Source organism: Budorcas taxicolor, chromosome 6 (assembly GCF_023091745.1).
Source record: "Budorcas taxicolor isolate Tak-1 chromosome 6, Takin1.1, whole genome shotgun sequence".
Lineage (NCBI taxonomy): Eukaryota > Metazoa > Chordata > Mammalia > Artiodactyla > Bovidae > Budorcas > Budorcas taxicolor.
This window is the reverse complement of record NC_068915.1, coordinates 106,401,477-106,421,932: the sequence shown is the minus strand read 5'-3', so window position 1 is coordinate 106,421,932 and position 20,456 is coordinate 106,401,477. Positions and strand designations below refer to the sequence as shown.

Below are 20,456 nucleotides of genomic sequence, written 5' to 3'. Positions count from 1 at the left end.
CTCAAAATTTTCCGCTTTCCCTAAAGAATACTTTTCCTTACGTGTCAGTTTTTGGAATGTTGCGATTCCTTTCTTTACTTAGGACCATTATTTAAGCAGGCTAGATGTTATAAAAATCTGAATTTTAATTGCTATTATTGTCCTTTTACTTCTCTTTTCAAGCTGATGTCATCATGCTACTGTTACTCTGGTATTTTTGAACTCCTTTGTCTTGAGGGTTTAACCTTGTATCAGGTGAGCTGAAGTGTTTTTCCTCAGTATCTCATTTGAATCTTACAGTCACTCAACAATGTAGGAACCACCCCGTTTTTTGCATATGTGGGTGCTTAGTTGTGTCCAACTCTTTGCAACCCCATGGACTGCAACCCGCCAGGCTTCTCTGTCCATGGGGTTTTCCAGGGAAGAATACTAGAATGAGTTGCCAGTTCCTTCTCCAGAGGATCTTCACAATCCGGAGATCGAACCCGCATCTCCTGCATTGGCAGGCGGATTCTCTACCACTGAGCCATACCAGGGGAGCCCCCTACTTTCTTTAGATGGGAAAAATAAGACCCAGAGAGATGTGTGACTTTTTCATGATAAATAACTAAGCCAGGATTTAAACCCCAGCAGATATCAACTCACTTGCTTTGATCTTCCCACACCATTCTATTTATTTCTCTGTTTATATGCTTTAGCCTGGATGTCATTTAAAAGCATATTGAACTTGGTCTTTGTCCTCACCAGACTTCTAAGTGCTCTGTAGGTGTTTTTTCCATGCAGTATGTCCCAAACTTCCGCTTCCTGGCTTCCTTTAATTTGCTAAAATAGTATTTATCCCAGATCCTCCTCCGACTGATTGGGCCAAACGTGTCTATTTCCACATCCATCTTCTGTCCACAGTGGGCCTCTGGGGGATGTGGAGGGACCTGTCTCCTTCTTGTATCCCTGACCGGTGTCCAGAAGGGACCTGTGCTCTGGAGACCTGGTATCTGTGCCCAGAGCAAACCATACAGTCTCCTGGATGGCACCTGAGAGACGAAGGAGGATAATGTGTGTAAGAAGAAACCTTGAAACTTAACTGAGCGACCCACATTATTAAATATCTTTCTTCCTGTGACTCTAAATACTTGAAAAACACTTGTGGACAGCCAAACCAGAAATGTCAGCATAATCATCAATACCTCATTTATTGGGAACTGTTGAGCTTGGGCCAAGCCCCTCATTTGCCCTGACATATAGGACACCAAATGCTGAAGAATTGTTGCTTTCGAACTGTGGTGTTGGAGAAGACTCTTGAGAGTCCCTTGGACTGCAAGATCAAACCAGTCCATACTAAAGGAAATCAATCATGAATATTCATTGGAAGGACTGATGCTAAAGCTGAAGTTCCACCTGATGCGAAGAGCTGATTCACTGGAAGACCCTGATGATGCTGGGAAAGACTGAGGGCAGGAGGAGAAGGGGACGACAGAGGATGAGACGGCTGGATAGCATCACCGACTCTACGGACATGAGTTTAAGCAAGCTCCAGGAGACGGTGAAGGACAGGGAAGCCTGCAGTGCTGCAGTCCATGGAGTCACAAGGAGTGGACAGGACCGAGTGACTGGACAACAGTGAATGCTGGTTTGAGTTTGATCCTAGTCTGAAGCACAAAGCCAGGGCATCAAGTTCACACCAGCTGATGGGGAAATGAAGGTGATTGTCAACATGGGAAATCTGTGTGGCTCAGTGACCAAGATGGCTGTAGTGATTTATTCTTTGACATCTTTGAAAATGTCCCTTTGGAAATGCATTGTCACAGAAACATCTCATAGGCAATACCTGAAGGCATGTGTTAGCTTCCTTAGTGCCTTGATTGTCTTGAGAGGATGTAAAAGTTGCAGAAAGTCTTAAAAACCTGGTCTATCATCAGAGCTCTAACACAGAAACACTCAGGCATACACATACATACAGATTTTATGTACAAATTCCTTTCAGAAGGAACTGGCATCGGGTTCCCATGGATGGACCTTCATGTTGTGTGTGTGTGTGTGCTCTTTTTTTCCAAGCAGGGATTCTGAGGCTGGTGGCCATTTCCTACTCCAGGGGATATTCCCAACCCAGGGATCGAACCCACGTCTCTTGTATCTCCTGCATTGGCAGGTGAATTTTTTTTTCTTTTTTTTAACCACTGATACCACCTAGGAAGCCTGAACCCTACTGAAGTCCCGTCAAACCGAGTTGACACCATGAAAGAAGGAGCAATGGAGAAATTCACACACTGACTCCTATCTCTTCTTTCCCCCTCCCAATACCTTTGCTTTTTCCTTTCTGTTCACTAAGACTTGGAGGAAGAAATTCTGTTATTCTAATGTCCCTATTATTGGGACATGATAACTCATTCCCACTCCATTTTCCCACCTTTGATTTTGACAAATAGAACAAATTGTTTCTAAATGTAACTTTGTTACAATTCTTCTTGTCTCTTGACACATTAATATGACGAAAATAATTTGATGTGTGATGCATGTATACCCATCATTCTGTTGTCTGTGAATCTTTATGCTAGTAAGCCATGTATTCATGGCCATTTCTCAGCCCTAACCTTAGTGCAGTTATCACGTGCGTTGCCTCCTCTCTCTCATCTGCCCTCCGAAACACCCTATACCCCTGCATATACCTGAGTTATTGGAGGGAAGGAACAAGGATGCAAGCTGTGTCTTTTAATTCCCCAGGGCCTGAGACACAGCAAATCCGTTTAGGTCTTGGATGGGTTCTGGCTATGCTGGGCCAGCTGATATTTGTGTTTTGCACTTCCTACTATTCTTTAAAGGTTGCATCTTCATTGATTTAGGAAGAGACTGGATGTTACGTGTGATCAGGACCAAGAAGGGGGACCCTTCTGGCAGCCCTGTCCTTTTCTGTTGTCTTAAGGCATTCTGCTCACTCCCAAACTTCCCTCCCAAACGTATCCAAACGAAAGTCCTGAACTCAGCTGTCTCCATCCAGCCCAGAAGGTGCTGAGGCTCACCCATTGGAGCTGGGTGTGGGGAAGGCTTGTCCCACGGCACACAACCCCTCGGCCCCCATCCCAGCTGGAAGGACTTGGTCTACTTTCTATATTTTCCTTTCATTGAGAAGCTTTTATATAATGCTATTTTTCTTCATTTTTTTCCCCTGGGGGTGATGAAGCCTCCTTCAGAGAGGGTTCCCCTCTCCTGTATATCCACCTCTTAATCAGGTCCTGGGTTTCATTAATATTTGTTGATTGAATGCTGAATATGATCTGAATAGAACCAGAGCGACAGGTAGCTTGGGAGACCCTACACCTGTCAATACAGGAGACATAAAAGACGTGGGTTCAATCCCTGGGTTGGGAAGTTCCTCTGGAGTAGGAAATGGCAACCCACTCCAGTATTCTTGCCTGGGAAATCCCATGCACAGAGGAGTCTGGCAGGCTACAGAGTCGCAAAGAGTAGGACCTGACTGAAGCAGCTTAGCACACACATACCCTCAAAGGGAGTCCTTCCTGCTAGGAGCTATGTGATTTTCCTGAATAGCAAAAGGACCTCAGAAGTGTAGAAATTCAATATATTTCTCCCTTTAGCCTATGAAATGGAAGGCTGATGCCAAGTGACAAAACGTTATTAAGATTTATTTTTAACAGTGATTGTTTAATTTAGAATCTTGGATAATAGTGTCTTGCTTGCTTTGACAGACAAGAATGTTTCTTAATTCTCTGAAGCCTGTATATTGTAGATGGATATAAGAGGGCAGATGTTCTGAGAATTTATGGTCCAATTGTTTTCTTTTGTAAAAGAGGCTTAAGAGTATTTCTGGGCCTTGGCCAAGGTCACACAGAAGTCAGGACAGAACTTGGGACTAGACCCCAGCTCAACACCCTGCTTGCTCTTGTGTATGGGTCCTTTCAAGCCAAGACGACTTTGTGGAGACGCATTTTATGTGCCTAAAATGATCGGTGTTAGAGAAATTGATTACCTGGATTAAAGATGGAAAACAGAGTTCTGCCAGGGCTGATGATCACATTTGGTGAGGGTTTTCTACATGCCAGGCTCTCTTCTTAGCACTTTATGTATGTGGTAATACCTTCTTTAAGCCTCGCAACAACCCTACAGTATTAATGCTGTCATCCGTGCCTGTTATGTATAAAAACAGAGCCCACAGTGGTCACATGACCTTGGCACACAGTGGGAGTAAGGGATGGAGCTGGGGTTCAAACCCACACTCTTAACCACCAGCTGGCCCCTCCGAGCTCATCATTCTTGAAGATTCCTGAATGTCTCCCTAAGATGCCAGATTTTTTCAGATACATTAGTTAAGGAATAATAAATTGAAAATATTTTTAAACTATAAACCACTTTGCAACAGCGTTCAAAAAGAATACATGATCAGGCTGACGATGGTTGAGCTTACTCTATAGTATTGTAGTTAATCTGAAGACACTGAAATTATCACAAGCGATAACAAGAGATCACAGAGAAGGTTGTGTCAAGTGCAAGATTTAGGTGTAGTTCTTCTGAGCCAATTAAACAGCATTTAAGAGATTCCAAGATGACTGAGATAATAAGGCGGATGCTTTCTGTTTAAATTTATTGTAGATAAGTTCAAACTCGATTCAGAGGCAAATGAGACATTAACTCATTTTGTAAAACCTGAAGCTTTAAGAATAAAGAAATATTTAACTTGAATAGTATTTAAATTTTTTTTTTAAGTAAGGAATGAACAGAAATCACAGTTCTGTGTGTATGTGTGGGAGGAGGGAGAAAACAGCCGTTACTTTAGTCAGTACTGTTACAGGAACAGCAACTCAATTCGGAAAAGGAAGAAAAAAAAATTACAGACAATGTGAAATCGAAACCAGCTATGGTACCGTGCTTTAATTCTGCCCGTGCCGGTTTCCCCCTCAGCAACTTGCAGTCAGGGGTATCTCAGTCCTTGCCCCACCCTGGTGTCTTTCAAGGTCAGTACTGAGCTCACACTCAAACGTCTGTTTTTAAATGATCACGTTAAACCAAGAACACGCGTATCCAAGAGGAAAGACAAAAACAAGCTCTTGGACCAAGAGTGAGCAGTAGTTTCCAAGATTTTCCATTAACATGTCCCAACTTGGAGTCTGTGAGTGGCGTTTCTGGGACTCAGGCTCAGGACTTTTTCCTTTGTTCTATCGCCAGGGCTCTTTCCCCTCCTGTGCTTCTGAATCTCAAGTTGTGGCCCCTACAGGCTCCTGCAGTCTCGTATCATCTGCCACTTTTCCCCAAAGACCTTACCTCCACAGCCAGCCCCAGCACAGGCCGAGTCCCTGGCCCCTGCTCAGCCCTGATTCCGCTGCAAACTCTTTCTGGGCTGATTGTCCCTGGGGACTTCCTGCCAAGCAGACCCCAAGCCTCCTCCTGGATTATTTCTGGCCGTTGATGTTGATTCCTTTTAGTGCAGTGATGCCAGGCCCTCCCTGTCTTCTTCCTGTGTGGCCTCTCTCCCTGCGCTCTGATACAGTGGTGCCTAAACCCTGCTTACCCTGGACACCGTAATAGGTTCCTTCCACGGGTAACTTCTACATTACAGGGTGCTCTGAGGGCAGTGACTGAGTCATTTCTGTGTCCCCAGGAATTTCCTCCTCCCGGGGCAGGAATTCCCTCCTCCAGTGGATCACATTTTGTTGGAACTCTTCACTGTGACCTGTCTATATTGGGTGACCCTGCCCAGCATGATTCATAGCTTCATTGAGCTGCACAAGCCCCTTCGCCACGACAACGCTGTGCTCCATGAAGGGGATGGAAGCATCATGCTGCTGTTGCTAAGTTGCTTCAGTCGTGTCTGACTCTGTGCGACCCCATAGACAGCAGCCTACCAGGCTCCCCCGTCCCTGGAATTCTCCAGGCAAGAACACTGGAGTGGGTTGCCATTTCCTTCTCCAATGCATGAAAGTGAAAAGTGAAAGTGAAGTCGCTCAGTCGTGTCCGGCTCTTTGCCACCCCATGGACTGCAGCCTACCAGGCTCTTCCACCCATGGGATTTTCCAGGCAAGAGTACTGGAGCATCATAGGTGTCTTGTAAAAGTGTGAAGTGATCACCTGTGGGCAAGCATAGACCTGAGGCATCAGTCTTTGCAGACTTGCCTTCTAATCCTTTCTTTAAAAAAAAAAATAATAATAATAAAACTTCACCTTTTTGAGCATCCATAAAAATCAAGAACTTTCATATAAGTATCCATAATAGAGTCTCAAAAAATCCAAAGATCCAGCGACACTGGTCCCTCTTCCCCAGCAACATCGGCCAGAATTATGGCAGCAGCTTGCTCATTACACCTCCTGTATACACACGGGGCTGCTTGCTGCTGTCCCCCCGCCCCTGCCACCCAGTTTCCAAGGTTCATGTCACCTGCCTGGATCCAGGAGACGGTGGTGTGCCACCCTGGGAAGACTCACCCAGTGGAAACAGTCCCAGGCACACTCTTTTCTTTCTTCTTTCTCCTAAGGGCTGTGTATCAGCCCTGGTGGCTCAGATGGTAGAGAATCTGCCTTTAATGTGGGAGACCTGGGCTCGATCTCTGGGTTGGAAAGATCCGCTGGAGGAAGGGCATGGCAACCCACTCCAGTATTCTTGTCTGGAGAATCCCCAGGGCCCAAGGAGCCTGGTGGGCTACCGTCCATGGGCCATGGGCTCACAGAGTCAGAAACAACTGAGAAACTAAGCACAGCATAGCACCTGAGTGTGCTCAGGCAGCTGTGGCAAAATGCCATGGCTGGGCGGCTTAAACAACGGCAAGTATTTATTCTTCCCAGCTCAAGTTCAAGATGCGAACAGATTCAGTTCCTGGTGAGAGCTCTCTCCAGGTTGCAGATGGTTACCATCTAGCACTGGGCTTCCCCGACGGCTCAGTGGGTAAGGAATCTGCCTGCAATGCAGGAGACACAGGCGATGCAGGTTCAATCCCTGGGTTAGGAAGATCCCCTGGAGGAGGAAATGGCAACCTAGTCTCAGTATTCTCGTCTGAAAAAATCCCATGAAGAGAGAAACCTGATGAGCTACAGTCCACAGGTTCACAAAGAGTCAGACACGACTGAGCGACTAAGCAAGCAAGACCACTCTCAGTGGCAGAGATAGAGCATGGATCTCTCTTCCTCTTTTCCCAGGGACACGCATCTCATTACGGGTCTTATCCTCAGGACTTGATCTAACTCTAATTACTTCCCCAAGGCCCCATCTCCAAATATCCACCACACCAGGGACAAGGGCTTCAACCTACATTCAGTCTTTCCAGCCTGGCTCAAGAAATGAGACAAATTCACCCTCCACCTTTGCATACCGAGGGGAAGAATTTACTTTGACTTGTATATATTTATTTTCAGTGACAACTATTCTAGGGCTCCGTGACACCAAATAAAAGAAGCACAGGTTTCGGTGTGTTTGGGGTTTGGTGCATGGGTATCAGCAGAGCTTGCTTTCTGATTCATTTCAGCCTCTGTGCCCTTGACCTTGGGGCTCTGATCCTCTGTGACCTGTGTCCTCATCAACAGGGATGCAGACAGGACAGGGGGCTCTTTGGCCTCCGATGCTCTGTGTGTCTTTCCTGTCCGTTTCCGGGGAAATGGATTGCATGGGTGCTGGCCATGAATGGGGTGATGAGGACTGCCCACCTCGCCCCGGGACGTTTTCACAGTCAGATGGCACCTGTCGGGAGATTGGCTCACACCTGGAGCGGGAGCTGAGCCGTGCGTATCTGAGTGCACCGAGGCAGTCGAGATCCTGTCTCCCGTCTGCTGGCACAGCCCCCTTTTCCACTCAGCTGCACTGAGTAATAAGAGAGGCCCCGTCTGCCCTCCCGTCACGGAGCTCAGCCTGTGCCAGTGTTTCTGCTTCTAATGAAGGATTTATTTAGGTCACCACTGCCTCCTGTGCACAGCACCGCAGATTAAACATGAAGGGGGTGGGGAGTCCTCTTCATCCCTCCTGCACACACCTGGCCGCCCATCACTCAGGCAGGGGGCCTTTCTAGAGGACCCTCTGCGAGCCCCTACCCAGACAGAGAGCCTGTGTGCCACTGTCCTTTCTCCTGTAAGCCTCTGTCTGGTTGAGTCACTGCAGTACTTTGGATCACGAACAAATGCGTTTGACTAATTATCATCCTTGATTCCCATTTATATCACACAGCCTCCTTTTTTTTTTTTTTTTAAAAGACAAAAATAGCTGCCACGATTGAAGGGCTTGCCATCGGCCAGGCAATATGGCAACATCGTAAGCACCCTCATAGGCTGTTCTGTTTAATCCTCACAACAGTGTACGTTGGCCAAGGCATTCGATCGAAGGCTCTGGGTTTTCAGTGCTCTCTTGTGGATTTTAAGTTATAAAGCTGAGATTTGCGCCTGGGTTTTTGGCTCTAAATCCTCTGAATTCCAGCATCGGCCCTCCACCCCCCTCCACAGATAACACCACCTCTGTGACCAGAGTGATCCCTCTCTATTTTGTCTGCTGCAATTGTTTCCAGCCTTGGATTTAAAAACAAACTACCCTAACAACCATTGGAAACCGAATCCAAGGCAGCCTTCCCAGCCCAAGGCCAGGGGCATCAGGTTCCGAATCTGAATGGATGCAGTTGTTCCAAGCTCAGGGAGTTCTTGAGTTCTTGCCATTCCAAAGGCTTCTCCAGGCAACTGGTTAGAAACGCAGACTTCCAGGCCTCTGCCCAGAACTCCTGGATTAGAATCTGCATTTTGAACTACATCCCCAGGGAAGCGATGTGCACTTGTAAGTCTGGAAAGCGCCTGGCGATGGAGATGGAGCAGCCAGAGCTCCTGGCGGGGATGTGGGGAGCTTTAGTCGCCTCTGACTTGCAACCCCTTGTCCAGATCCTTCAACCTAAACTCTCACCTAATTTGGGAAAGTATGTCCTGTGGGTTGACTGCAGGCTACCAATGGGGCAGTTGGCATTTATCATCCATCATTGGATCAGGGAATTCTCAGAAGCTTGGAAATAACACGGTGATTGAAATCCACTGGCCCCAAATCCTTGCCCCACCATGCTGCCCTCCCTGGCTGACCCAGGCACCTCCTTCCTTCAGTTCCGGGGAGTTGCATTCATTACCCAGGTACCCTTCTCTATATATGGAACCTTCCGTGTCATGGAGGTAACAGAGCCTAGAAAGTGGAGGAGGGAGTGTTGGAAGACTCCTGGTCTTTTTCAAGAGGAAAATAGAGCTGGTCACTCCGCCTTTTCCCAGGCAGTCAGTGTGGCCCAGGGGAACTTTTTTCCTTTAAATTGGAATATGGTTGCTTTACAACATTGTGTTTATTTCTGCTGTACAGCAGAATGAATCAGCTATCCGTATACATGTAACCCCTCTTTTTTGAATTTCCTTCCCTTTTAGGTCACCACAGAGCACTGAGTGATATTCCCTTTGCTATGCAGTAGGTCTTCCTTAGTTATCTATTTTATACATAGTACCAATACATATAAAACAGATATATATCAACGTTGATATGTCATTCCAATCTCCCAATTCACCCCAGACCCCCCTTGGTATCCACATGTTCTCTGCATCTGTATCTTTATTTCTGCTTTGTAAATAAGATTGTCTATACCAATATTTTTTCCGATTCTACATATATGCATTAATATTCCATCCTTGATTTTCTCATTCTGACTTACTTCTCTCTGTAGTAACATTATGTGAACTGACCTTGGGTCTTTTGTACCCTGAGCTCTCTTCTACCCCCAACTTACCTCACAGCAATTACCATGAGTAAATCCAAGCAAAAGTCAATGTCAACAGCTGTTGACGAGTGTCATGTGTAGGCAGTTTCAAGAAAATAAATATTTATGGGAGTCTTGAGATCTCGCTGTCCTTCTGTAAACTGACAGGCAGGAGCTAAATCTGTTTCCTCTTTCTTGGTTTCTACGATGACCTGCCAAGGATGGAAAGTTGATGCTGCTGCCACATGCTCCTAAATTAGCCTCGCAGAGGTAAAGGTCTCCTAAAGGCAAACAAAAAATCATACACCATTGATTGCTCAGAAGTTTGGTTGAATACAGAAAGGACAGTTCTCATCAAACCATCCTTACTCGGGTATTAGCGCATGCCAGAAAGTTAAATCACTCGACACCCCAGCAGGCATGGAGAGAGGCAGTTCTTGGAGAACAACACAAGAGCTTTCATCCTTCCTGCTGTGTTGTCAGGCTTGGAGTAAGCTCTCCCCCTCTGCCTGGAATGTGCTTTACCGCAGCCCAAGGAAGGCATCTCCACTCAGAGGCAAAGCAACACACTTCTTGGTCCTGTGACATCTTTGTTCTAGTTCAGTTCCCCGTTTTGTCTCTTTGTGACTCCAGGGAATGCAGCATGCCAGGTTTCGCTGTCCTTCACCATCTCCCGGAATTCACCCTAACTCATGTCCATCGAGTTGGTGATGCCATCCAACCATCTCATCCTCTGACACCCCCTTCTCCTCCTGCTTTCAATCTTTCCCAGCATCAGTGTCTTTTCCAGTGAATCGGCTCTTCACGTCAGGTGGCCAAAGTACTGGAGTTTCAGCTTCAGCATCAGTCCTTCCAGTGAATATTCAGGGTTGATTTCCTTTAGGATGGACTGGTTTGATCTCTTTGCAGTCCAAGGGACTCTCAAGAAACTTATCCAGCACCACAGTTCGAAAGCATCAATTCTTTGGCACTCAGCCTTCTTTATTTGAGAAGGTCTTTTAACCTTACTCAGCTGAGCCACAAGGGAAGCCCAAGAATATTGGAGTGGGTAGCCTATCCCTTCTCCAGCCTTCTCCAGCGGATCTTCCTGACCTAGGAATCGAAACGTGATCTCCTGCATTGCAGGCAGATTTTTACCAACTGAGCTATCAGGGATAAAGAATCTGCCTGCCGTGCTGGAGACCTGGGTTTGATCCCTGGGTTGGAAAGATCCCCTGGAGAAGGGATAGGCTACCCACTCCAGTATTTCGGCCTAGAGAATTCCATGGACTGTATAGTCCATGGCGTCCCAAAGAGTCGGACACAACTGACATGTTCACTTTCATTTTAACCTTAATAGCATGTTTCTCTGTCTGCCTTAGGGAGAAAGGCAGGCCATTAGCACTCGTATTATGCCCTGTAAATGCCAGACATTGCTTTGTCTCTTTGGCGTGGGTAATCTTTCAGAATCACGATAGCATCCCTATGAAGCAGATTTTAGCCCATTTTGCAGAATGGCATGCTGAGGCCCAAAGAGATGAAAAGCTAATCTGAGCTCAGTTAGCTATAAGAATTCTAGCCTGGGCCTGTCCAATTGCTCTTCTATTACCACTCACTGCCCTTTTATTGCTTAAAAATATACAAGATAAAAGGAGAGTAGCCACCCCCTTGATACTGTTACAAATATTCAGAACCATCATTTCTACATGAGGGCCTCCTGCCTGACACACAGTAGCCACTCAGGGAGAGAGTAATTGCTTCCTTTCCAACCCTTCCATCAAATCCCTTGGATGACTTTTGTCCCCCAGATAACCATCCCTGTTATCCAAGAAGATTCTTGCCTGTGCCGACTGGTTCACCATCTTTTTCTGAGGGGCGAAAGGTTTTCCTGCAGACAGAAGGACCACAAGCATCTCTGTGCTTGATGTACTGAATGTCCCTCGGGGGAAATATTCTAGTTCTTTAATTTTATCCATGAATATGTTTTAGTGATGGGGCTGAGAGCAAATGTGTTGTAGTGGTTACATTTGAAATCCCGGTCATAATGTGAATTTTGTAGTAAGACTTAAGAAGAAAATTAAAATATTTTTGAAGGGTTATCTCACTACTTCCCATCCCTTTTTAATGAAAATGCATTCTAGGCTCTCAGGCGATTGATTTTGTCTGTCCTCCATGAGAAATTTTGAGCCCCCTTCTCAGCATCTAGTTTCTGTTTGATCCTCTAGGGAGGAAAGCTTACTACATTTTGCCACTCTCTTTTTCACAAGTGGCAAATGGTTAAGTTTCTCTTTCTGCTAAATGAAAAGCCTCTGTCAGTGCCTTCCGTCATTTGCCTGACTTGCCACTACATTCGATGTGTTCATTCAGCAGTGTCTCTAGCACCCGCTGGGTACCAGCAATCACGCCAGCCCCCGAGGATGCAGCGGAGGGAGGTAGGATGCTGATAAGGAGGCTCTGAATTGACTTTGTTGGGTGGAGAGGCAGGCAGTAAACAAGCAAACATAATTTTGGATAGTATATCAGGAATATAAAACAAGATGATGGGAAAGAAAGTGATTAAAGGCGAGAGGGTGGGCTCATGTTGCTGAGGAAAGCCAGCATTTGAAATAAAATCCGTGACAGGGGACAGCCATCCTCAGGAAGCCTGTGGAGGGTGGAGCATCCTAAAAAGACGGAGCAGAGAATGCCAAAGCACAGAGCTGGTGTGAGCCTGGTACCATCAAATGAACCGGAAGGCCCGAGCTTGGCTTAAAAGGGCAGTGAGGTGGGAGGGGCAGACATATCCTATTCTAGGTTCATTCCTGACCTGAAAAGGATTTGGATTTAACTTGTACTTTTTTCACCTCGAAGCATGCGGCTTTCCAGTTCCCCGACCCCATGCCTCCTTCCATGGAAGCTAGGAGTGTTAACCACTGGACTGCCGGAAAAGTTCCCTTGGATTTAATTCTTAATACAGGGGAATCTCCCCCTGGAAAATTCTGTGTCCTTTCCCATGTGTCCCCCATGCCTGGTGTGTGGTCAGTATCTTCATGTGGAATCCAAGGAAGCCTAGTGCTCCTGATGGGAAAGACTCTTGGCTTCGGAATTCTTGAAACTCAGGGCTTGGTTTATCACAGCAGGATGAAGCAAGCAGCCTCCCTGGTAAAAGGGAGTGAACAGAGAGTGAGTTAGATCTCTTTCAACAGGGAAGGATGGGACTTCTCAGGTGGTACTAGTGGTAAAAGAGCCCGCCTTCCAATGAAGGTAAACAGAAGAGACGCGGGTTCGATCCCTAGGTCGGGAAGATCCCCTCGAGTAGGAAATGGCAACCCAGTCTGCTGTTCTTGCCTGGAGAATCCCATGGACAGAGGAGCCTGGTGGGCTACAGTCCTTAGGGATGCAAAGAGATGGACATGACTGAAGAAACCACTCCATTTCTCTGAGCCTCACTTTCTTGTGACAATATCAGTTCTGTCCAGCATGCAGTGTGCGTCACACAGGTCCTGTGTGCAAAGTGGCTAGCCTAGTGTTTGCTCAGTAGCAAGTGCTCCGGATGACTGCTGCCAACATTGCTCTTTGGAGGAATGTGGACTGGCCTCCAGGTGCTGTTGAACAGTCTTTGTGCTGATGCCAGCTCAGGCTCCAGGCTTCCAGAAGATTCCCTTTGATAGTACCTAGTTTACTTCTGAAGAGAGAATAATCTGTTTATTTTTGTACTGCTTGCAATTTCAAACTTGCCTTCCTGGTTCTTGTCCTGTTTGAGACGCTCCTGATTTGTGAGTGGGGTCAAGGATCTTACTTTTGAAGAAAGCACGTTCCACAGTTAACGAGCTTTCAGAGTAAGAATTGCAACACTGCTCAGTGTTGTGGATCTCTGAGCTGTCCACTCTAGTTGTCAGAAGCCACAAGTGGCCTTGGGCCCCAGAATCACCACAGATGGTGATTTCAGCCACGGAATTAAAGGATGCTTGCTCCTTGGAAGTAGAGCTATGACAAACCTAAACAGCATATTAAAAAGCAAGCCTGGCTTTGCAAAGGGGTTGCAAAGACTCAGACGTGACTTAGTGACTGAACAGCAGCGACAAGAAGCGGCCTGAGATGTCCTACAAATGTATACACACTGGCTTTTGAAGACGTGAGACAAAAAACTGCAAAATATCTCCTTCATTTTGTATTTAAGTAATAACATTTTGGATAGGGTTACAGAAAATATTGTTTTTAAAACAGGGCTCCTGGAAAATGTACAAGTGCATATGTGGGTCATTTTAACATCTATAATAAAAATCCTTCTTAGGGCAAGCTGTGACTAAGTGTTGGAGGCACAAATGAACAGTGGTTACTGTCAGCTTTGAGAGGGGTTGCTCTTACCTTCTGGAGAAGGCAATGGCACCCCACTCCAGTACTCTTGCCTGGAAAATCCCATGGATGGAGGAGCCTAGTAGACTGCAGTCCATGGGGTCACTAAGAGTCGGACATGACTGAGCAACTTCAGTTTCACTTTTCACTTTCACGCATTGGAGAAGGAAATGGCAACCCACTCCAGTGTTCTTGCCTGGAGAATCCCAGGGTCAGGGGAGCCTGATAGGCTGCCATCTATGGGGTCGCACAGAGTCGGACAGGACTGAAGCGACTTAGCAGCAGCAGCTGCAGCTGTTACCTTCCTGAGCAGCTCTTAATGACCTGTGGTGATTTGAGGTTTTCTGAATATCTTGTAAAACAGTGTGTTACACTTTTACTTACATGACTCCTCTTGGGAAGGCAGTGTGGTTGGAAGAGTGGAGGGGAGAAGGTATTGGTAAAAGTAGGGAATATGAGATTACCTTACCTGCCTCCTGGGAAACCTGTATGTTGGTCAAGAATCAACAGTTAGAACCAGACATGGAACAGGGGACTGGCTGCAAATTGGGAAAGGAATAGATAAGGCTGTATATTGTCACCCTGCTTATTTAGCTTATATGCAGAGTACATCATGTGAAATGCCGGGCTGGATGAAGCACAAGCTGGAATCAAGATTGCCAGGAGAAATATCAATAACCTCAGATAAGCAGATGATACTGCCCTTATGGCAGAAAGCGAAGAGGAACTAAAGAGCCTCTTGATGAAGGTGAAAGAGGAGAGTGAAAAATCTGGCTTAAAATTCAACATTCACAAAACTAAGATCATGACATCCACTCATCACTTCATCGCAAATGGATAGGGAAACAATGGAAACAGTGTCAGACTTTATTTTCTTGGGCTCCAAAATCACTGTGGATGGTGACTGCAGGCATAAAATTAAAAGACACTTGCTCCTTGCAAGAAAAGCTATGACCAAACCAGACAGAACATTAAAAAGCAGAGACATCACTTTGCCAACAAAGGTCCATCTAGTCAAAGCTATGGTTTTTCCAGTAGTCATGTATGGATGTGAGAGTTGGACCATAAGGAAAGCTGAGCACCGAAGAATTGATGCTTTTGAACTGAGAAGAGTTTTGAGAGTCCCTTGGACTCCAAGGAGATCCAACCAGTCAATCCTAAAGGAAATTAGTCCTGAATATTCCTTGGAAGGACTGATGCTGAAGCTGAAGCTCAATTATTTTGGCCACCTGATGCGAAGAGCAGACTCATTAGAAAAGACCCTGATGCTGGGAAAGATTGAAGGCAGGAGGAAAAGGGGATGACAGAGGATGAGATGGTTGGATGGCATCAGAGACCCAATGGCCATGAGTGTGAACAAGCGCTGGGAGATAGTGAAGGACAGGGAAGCCTGGAGTGCTGCAGTCCGTGGGCTTGCAAAGAGTTGGACATGACTGAGTGACTGAACAGCAACAAGGAGTTTTTAAACTACATACTAGTCTTTTGGTTGTTTTGGAGGGGGAGTTATTTTGGAGTGGTGGTGTTTTTGTTTTGTTTTTGTAAAGGACAAACTATATTTAGTTTCTTCTCAGGAATTCCCTGGTGGTTCAGTGGTTAGGACTTCAGGCTATCACTGCTGAGGGCCCAGATTTAATCCCCAGTAGGGGAACTAAGATCCCACAAGCCTCCTGGTTCAACCAGAAAAAAAAAAAAAAAAAAAGTGTCTTCTTTTTGCTGTCTGCTGGTAACTCCCCTTTAGGAAAGTGATCTCAGATGCTCCCTGTGCTAACCCACATGCCTCCTAATAAAGTGAAAAGCATGGATAGTCAAAGGGTGTGCATCTCAGGTCTGGCCTCTGGCTCTGTTCCTTCAGTGCCCCAGGGTCGGGCTGTTTTCTGGGATGTGAGGCCGTGAGATGGGGAGAGTGTCGCTGCTCATTATGGAAGAGCTGCTCTCTCCCTCACATCACCCACCCCACACCCTGCACACGCACACACGTGTACACACGTACACATAAATGTGCAGACACATAAGCACACACATGCACCTGCTCACATACCCCAAACGTGTGAAAGGCAAGCACAACTTGGCTGACCCACACCCGAAGTGGAAAAGGAAACAGAATTTCACTGAGTCATGCTAAAACATGCATTTGACTAAAGCAAATGGCCCATTAAATTGAGCTCATCCAATCAGTAAGACCAACCTTGAACCCCATCTGGTTTGGCCATCTCTCCAAAACTTTTTTTTTTTTCCCCTAAATGAGCATGTGGTGATTTTGCAGTTTCCTTTTCCAGTATTCTTTTTCAACTTTTTAATTGTTTGATCTTGAATATACATTTTTCAAAGTGGTTAATAGTTGATATCTGAAGGATATCAAATCAATTTGATCATAAACAAGGAAGCCCTGTATGTGTTTTTCATTTACACATTCGAGACAAGTTTTAGCACTTCTCTAGTGGATCAGCTAGTAACGAATCTGCCTGCAGTACAGGAAGTCCGGGTTCAATCCCTGGGTCGGGAGGATCCCCTGGAGAAGGGAATGGCAACCCACTCCAGAAGTCTTGCCTGGGAAGTCGCACGGACAGTGGAGCCTGGTGGGCTGTATAGTTCATGGAATCAAAAGAGTCGAACACAACTAGCAACTGAACCGCCACCACCAGACAAGTTTCAAACTAATAAAGTGAATTTTAAAGCTGGTATAATGAAGATGATGGGCCTTCTTGATAGAAATTGTGTTTTCTGGCTTTGTAAGCCCTACAGTCCCCAAACTGGGCCTGTCTCCAACTCTCTCTGAGTTGTGTTTAGACAGAGATTATTTAAAACAGAGCTTCCAATCGCCTCTTTTCTGGAGAGGGTCAAACACGGATTGCTGCTTATCAGCCCCGTAAAAACATCAAGTGCGGCTCATGTGTCTTGGGGGCCCATGCGCTGCAGCTCAGCAGCGCCTGCGTTCCTTAGGGACTTTCATGCCCAAATGTGATAAATCTCAGAGAGTTAAAAGAGGAGAAGGCACAAAGGAGGCAGTTCATGGGAAGAGCCCTGCGTTTAGAGCTTTAAATTTGGACCGTGAATTTTGAAATGGAATAAATTTTTGTGTCCCTGGGCAAGACCCTCATTTATAACTGTCCTGCGTTTCTACCTTCCACTGTCCTGTTGGGGTGACATTCCACTGAGCAGACTGCAAGACCCACTCTTTATAAACAGTTAACCCTTTCTTGTGTGAAAGTTTTTTGTTCCTTCCACTAACCTCACCTGTTCATCCCTCTAGGCCCGCTGCACACACTTGCTCTACTAGGAAGACATCCCTAATTGTTTCAGGCAAAAGGAAGGAACATAGGTCCTCAAAGTACCTAAACTGTGATCATAACCGATACCACACTGATGCTTGCAGTCAGGTTGTGTCAGTTAACTTTTGCCAAATTTGTACCGCAATACAAACCAGCCCAAAACTCAACAGCTTAAAACCACAAGCACACATTCTCACACATGAGGGAGATAGCTAGGCTACACACAGGGGACAGATGGGATGGCTGTATGCCAAGTGTGTTTCATCTTTCTCCTGGGACCAGGGCACATTTTTTTTTGTTCATCACAGTGGTGTAAGGGACGAGGGCGTGTGAAAACATACAGTCCTCTTAAGGCCTATGTTGGGCACTGGCACACTGTCGTTTCTGCCCAGCTTTTTGGGCATTCACTAAGTCATGTCCAACTCTTTTCAATGCCATGGACTGTAGCACGCCAGGCTCCTTTCTCTTCCACTATCTCCCTGAGTTTGCTCAAACTCACGTTCATTGAGCCAGTGATGCTATCTAACCATCTCATCCTCTGCAGCCCCATTCTCCTTCAGCCCTCCATCTTTCCCAGCATCGGGGTCTTTTCCAATGAGTGAGCTCTTTGCATCCAGGGGCCAAAGTATTGGAGCTTCAGTTTCAGCATCAGTTCTTCCAATGAATATTCAGAGTTGATTTCCTTTAGGATTGACTGGTTTGGGCTGAGCACCAAGGAATTGATGCTTTTGGATTTTGGTGCTGGAGAAGACTCTTGAGAATCCTTTGGACTGCAAGGAGCTCAGCCCAGTCAGTCTGCCCACGTCCCACTGGCCAAATCTAAAATCACTAGGAAGTACACCCCCCTGCACTGAGGCCACAGCAAGAACTGGATCCAGGGACAAGTGAACAATAGGAGCTAACCATTCCATTTTTCAAGCAGGTTCGTCGGTCCTATTAAATCAGAAGCCCCTCCTGGGTAGGGGAGCAGAAACCATGCCTGCTTCACTGTCACTAGCCCCTGTGCCTGGGGCTCGAAGCTAGTTGCTATTCACTGATGTCTCTTTTTTTTTTTTTTTTTTCACTGATGTCTCTTGAAGTCCAACAGACCTTCCCAATCTTTTTCCTTTGTAGCAAAGGTTGGCAAAATAGGACTACAGGCCAAATCTGGCCTGATTTTTGTGTCAATAGAGCACTAAACATATAAATGTTTTGGGGAAAAAAGTAAAAGAATAATAATTTTTAATGCCCCATGAAAATGATATGAAATTCAAATGCCAGTGCCCATAAATAAGGCTTTATTGGAACACAACCACACCCAGGCCTCTGTGCCTTGTCTGTGGACACTTTAGAGCAAAACAACATAGCTGGAGGAGTTCTCATGGAGACTATATGTCCCCCAAAGCCTAACCATTTACTCTCTTGCCTGGTACAGAAACTGTTTGCCACCCTTGCTTGATAGGATAAGTGAAAGTGAAAGTCACTCAGCCATGTCACAGTCTTTGCTACGGCTGCTCTGCCCATGGGATTCTCCAGGCAAGAATACTGGAGAGGGTTGCCATTTCCTTCTCCAGGGGATCTACCCCATCCAGGGGATCTTCCCCATCCAGGGATCAAACCGGGTCTCCAGCATTGCAGGCAGATTTTTTACCATCTGATAAAGAAACTGAGAAAACCCCTAGCAGGTGAATGTCTTGCCAAAGATGACAGAGTTGTCAGCTTGATTAAGCCAAGTATTTACGTGGGGTTAATACTTTCCCCCCTTTTTCTCCTAGTAATCAGAAGCCTGCGATACCCATGTGTCACTGATCTGGAGACGTCCCCTCGCGGGCAGCACTTCATGACCCAGCGGTGCCCGGCCCAGTAAAGCCACTGTGGTGTCCGGCATGGCCCCGCTGCTCCTGGGCGCGGTGATGCTGGTGGCCCAGCTCCAGCTAGTGCCTTCCCGCCCCGCGGTGGTGCCAGGGAACGAGCCGGGCCAGCCGGAGCTGGTGCGGAAAGCGGCGACCCTCCAGGATGAGATCCCCAACGGCGCAGCCCCCAATGGCTCCGCCCAGCAGCTGCCGCAGATCATCATCATCGGTGTGCGCAAGGGCGGTACCCGCGCGCTGTTGGAGATGCTCAGCCTGCATCCAGACGTGGCGGCTGCCGAGAACGAGGTGCATTTCTTCGACTGGGAGGAGCACTACAGCCAAGGCCTGGGCTGGTACCTCAGCCAGATGCCCTTCTCCGCCCCACACCAGCTCACGGTGGAAAAGACCCCCGCGTACTTCACGTCGCCCAAAGTGCCTGAGCGCGTCCACGGCATGAACCCAGCCATCCGGCTGCTGCTTATCCTGCGGGACCCGTCGGAGCGCGTGCTCTCCGACTACACCCAAGTGTTCTACAACCACGTGCAGAAGCGCAAGCCCTACCCGTCCATCGAGGAGTTCCTGGTGCGTGAAGGCCGCCTCAACGTGGACTACAAGGCTCTCAACCGCAGCCTGTACCACCTGCACATGGAAAACTGGCTGCGTTTCTTCCCGCTGCGCCGCATCCACATCGTGGACGGCGACCGCCTCATCAGGGACCCCTTCCCCGAGATCCAGAAGGTGGAGCGGTTCCTGAGGCTGTCGCCGCAGATCAACGCCTCCAATTTCTACTTTAACAAAACCAAGGGGTTCTACTGCCTGAGGGACGGCGGCCGGGACCGCTGCTTACACGAGTCCAAAGGCCGGGCGCACCCCCAAGTGGACCCCAGACTCCTCAATAAACTGCACGAATATTTTCATGAGCCAAATAAGAAATTCTTTGAGCTTGTCGGCAGAACATTTGACTGGCACTGATTTTTTTTTTTTTTTTTTTGGCGATAAGCTAGGCTCGGAACCTTTCCTATTGTAAGTTCTGGTGTACATCTGGGGTGGGGGAAAGAATTTTAAAAGGGCATTTAAGTATAATTTATTTGTAAGATCCATAAATTACTTCTGTACAGTATTAGATTCACAATTGCCATATATACTAGTTATATTTTTCTACTTGTTAAATCGAGGGTATTTTGTATTGTTTTTCATGGTTGTTAACATGTGTAATATGTCTCTATATGAAGGAACTAAAATATTTAACTGCAAAAAAAAAAATGAAATTCTAGAGATGCAGTCTTTTTTGAATATAGTCAACTTGCCCCCAACTCCAAATAGCTGTGTGTGTTCATCGCATATATTTCTTTGTTACTCTTTAAAAA

General features: G+C 46.6%; 1 protein-coding gene across 1 annotated transcript; it reads left to right on the top strand.

Annotated features, from left to right (window-relative positions):
• Window positions 1–19,122: 19,122 nt before the first annotated feature.
• HS3ST1 (heparan sulfate-glucosamine 3-sulfotransferase 1) lies at window positions 19,123–20,061 on the top strand. Its single transcript, XM_052642329.1, has one exon. The coding sequence runs from the start codon at window positions 19,123–19,125 to the stop codon at window positions 20,059–20,061; it is 939 nt and encodes a 312-aa protein (XP_052498289.1).
• Window positions 20,062–20,456: the final 395 nt, after the last annotated feature.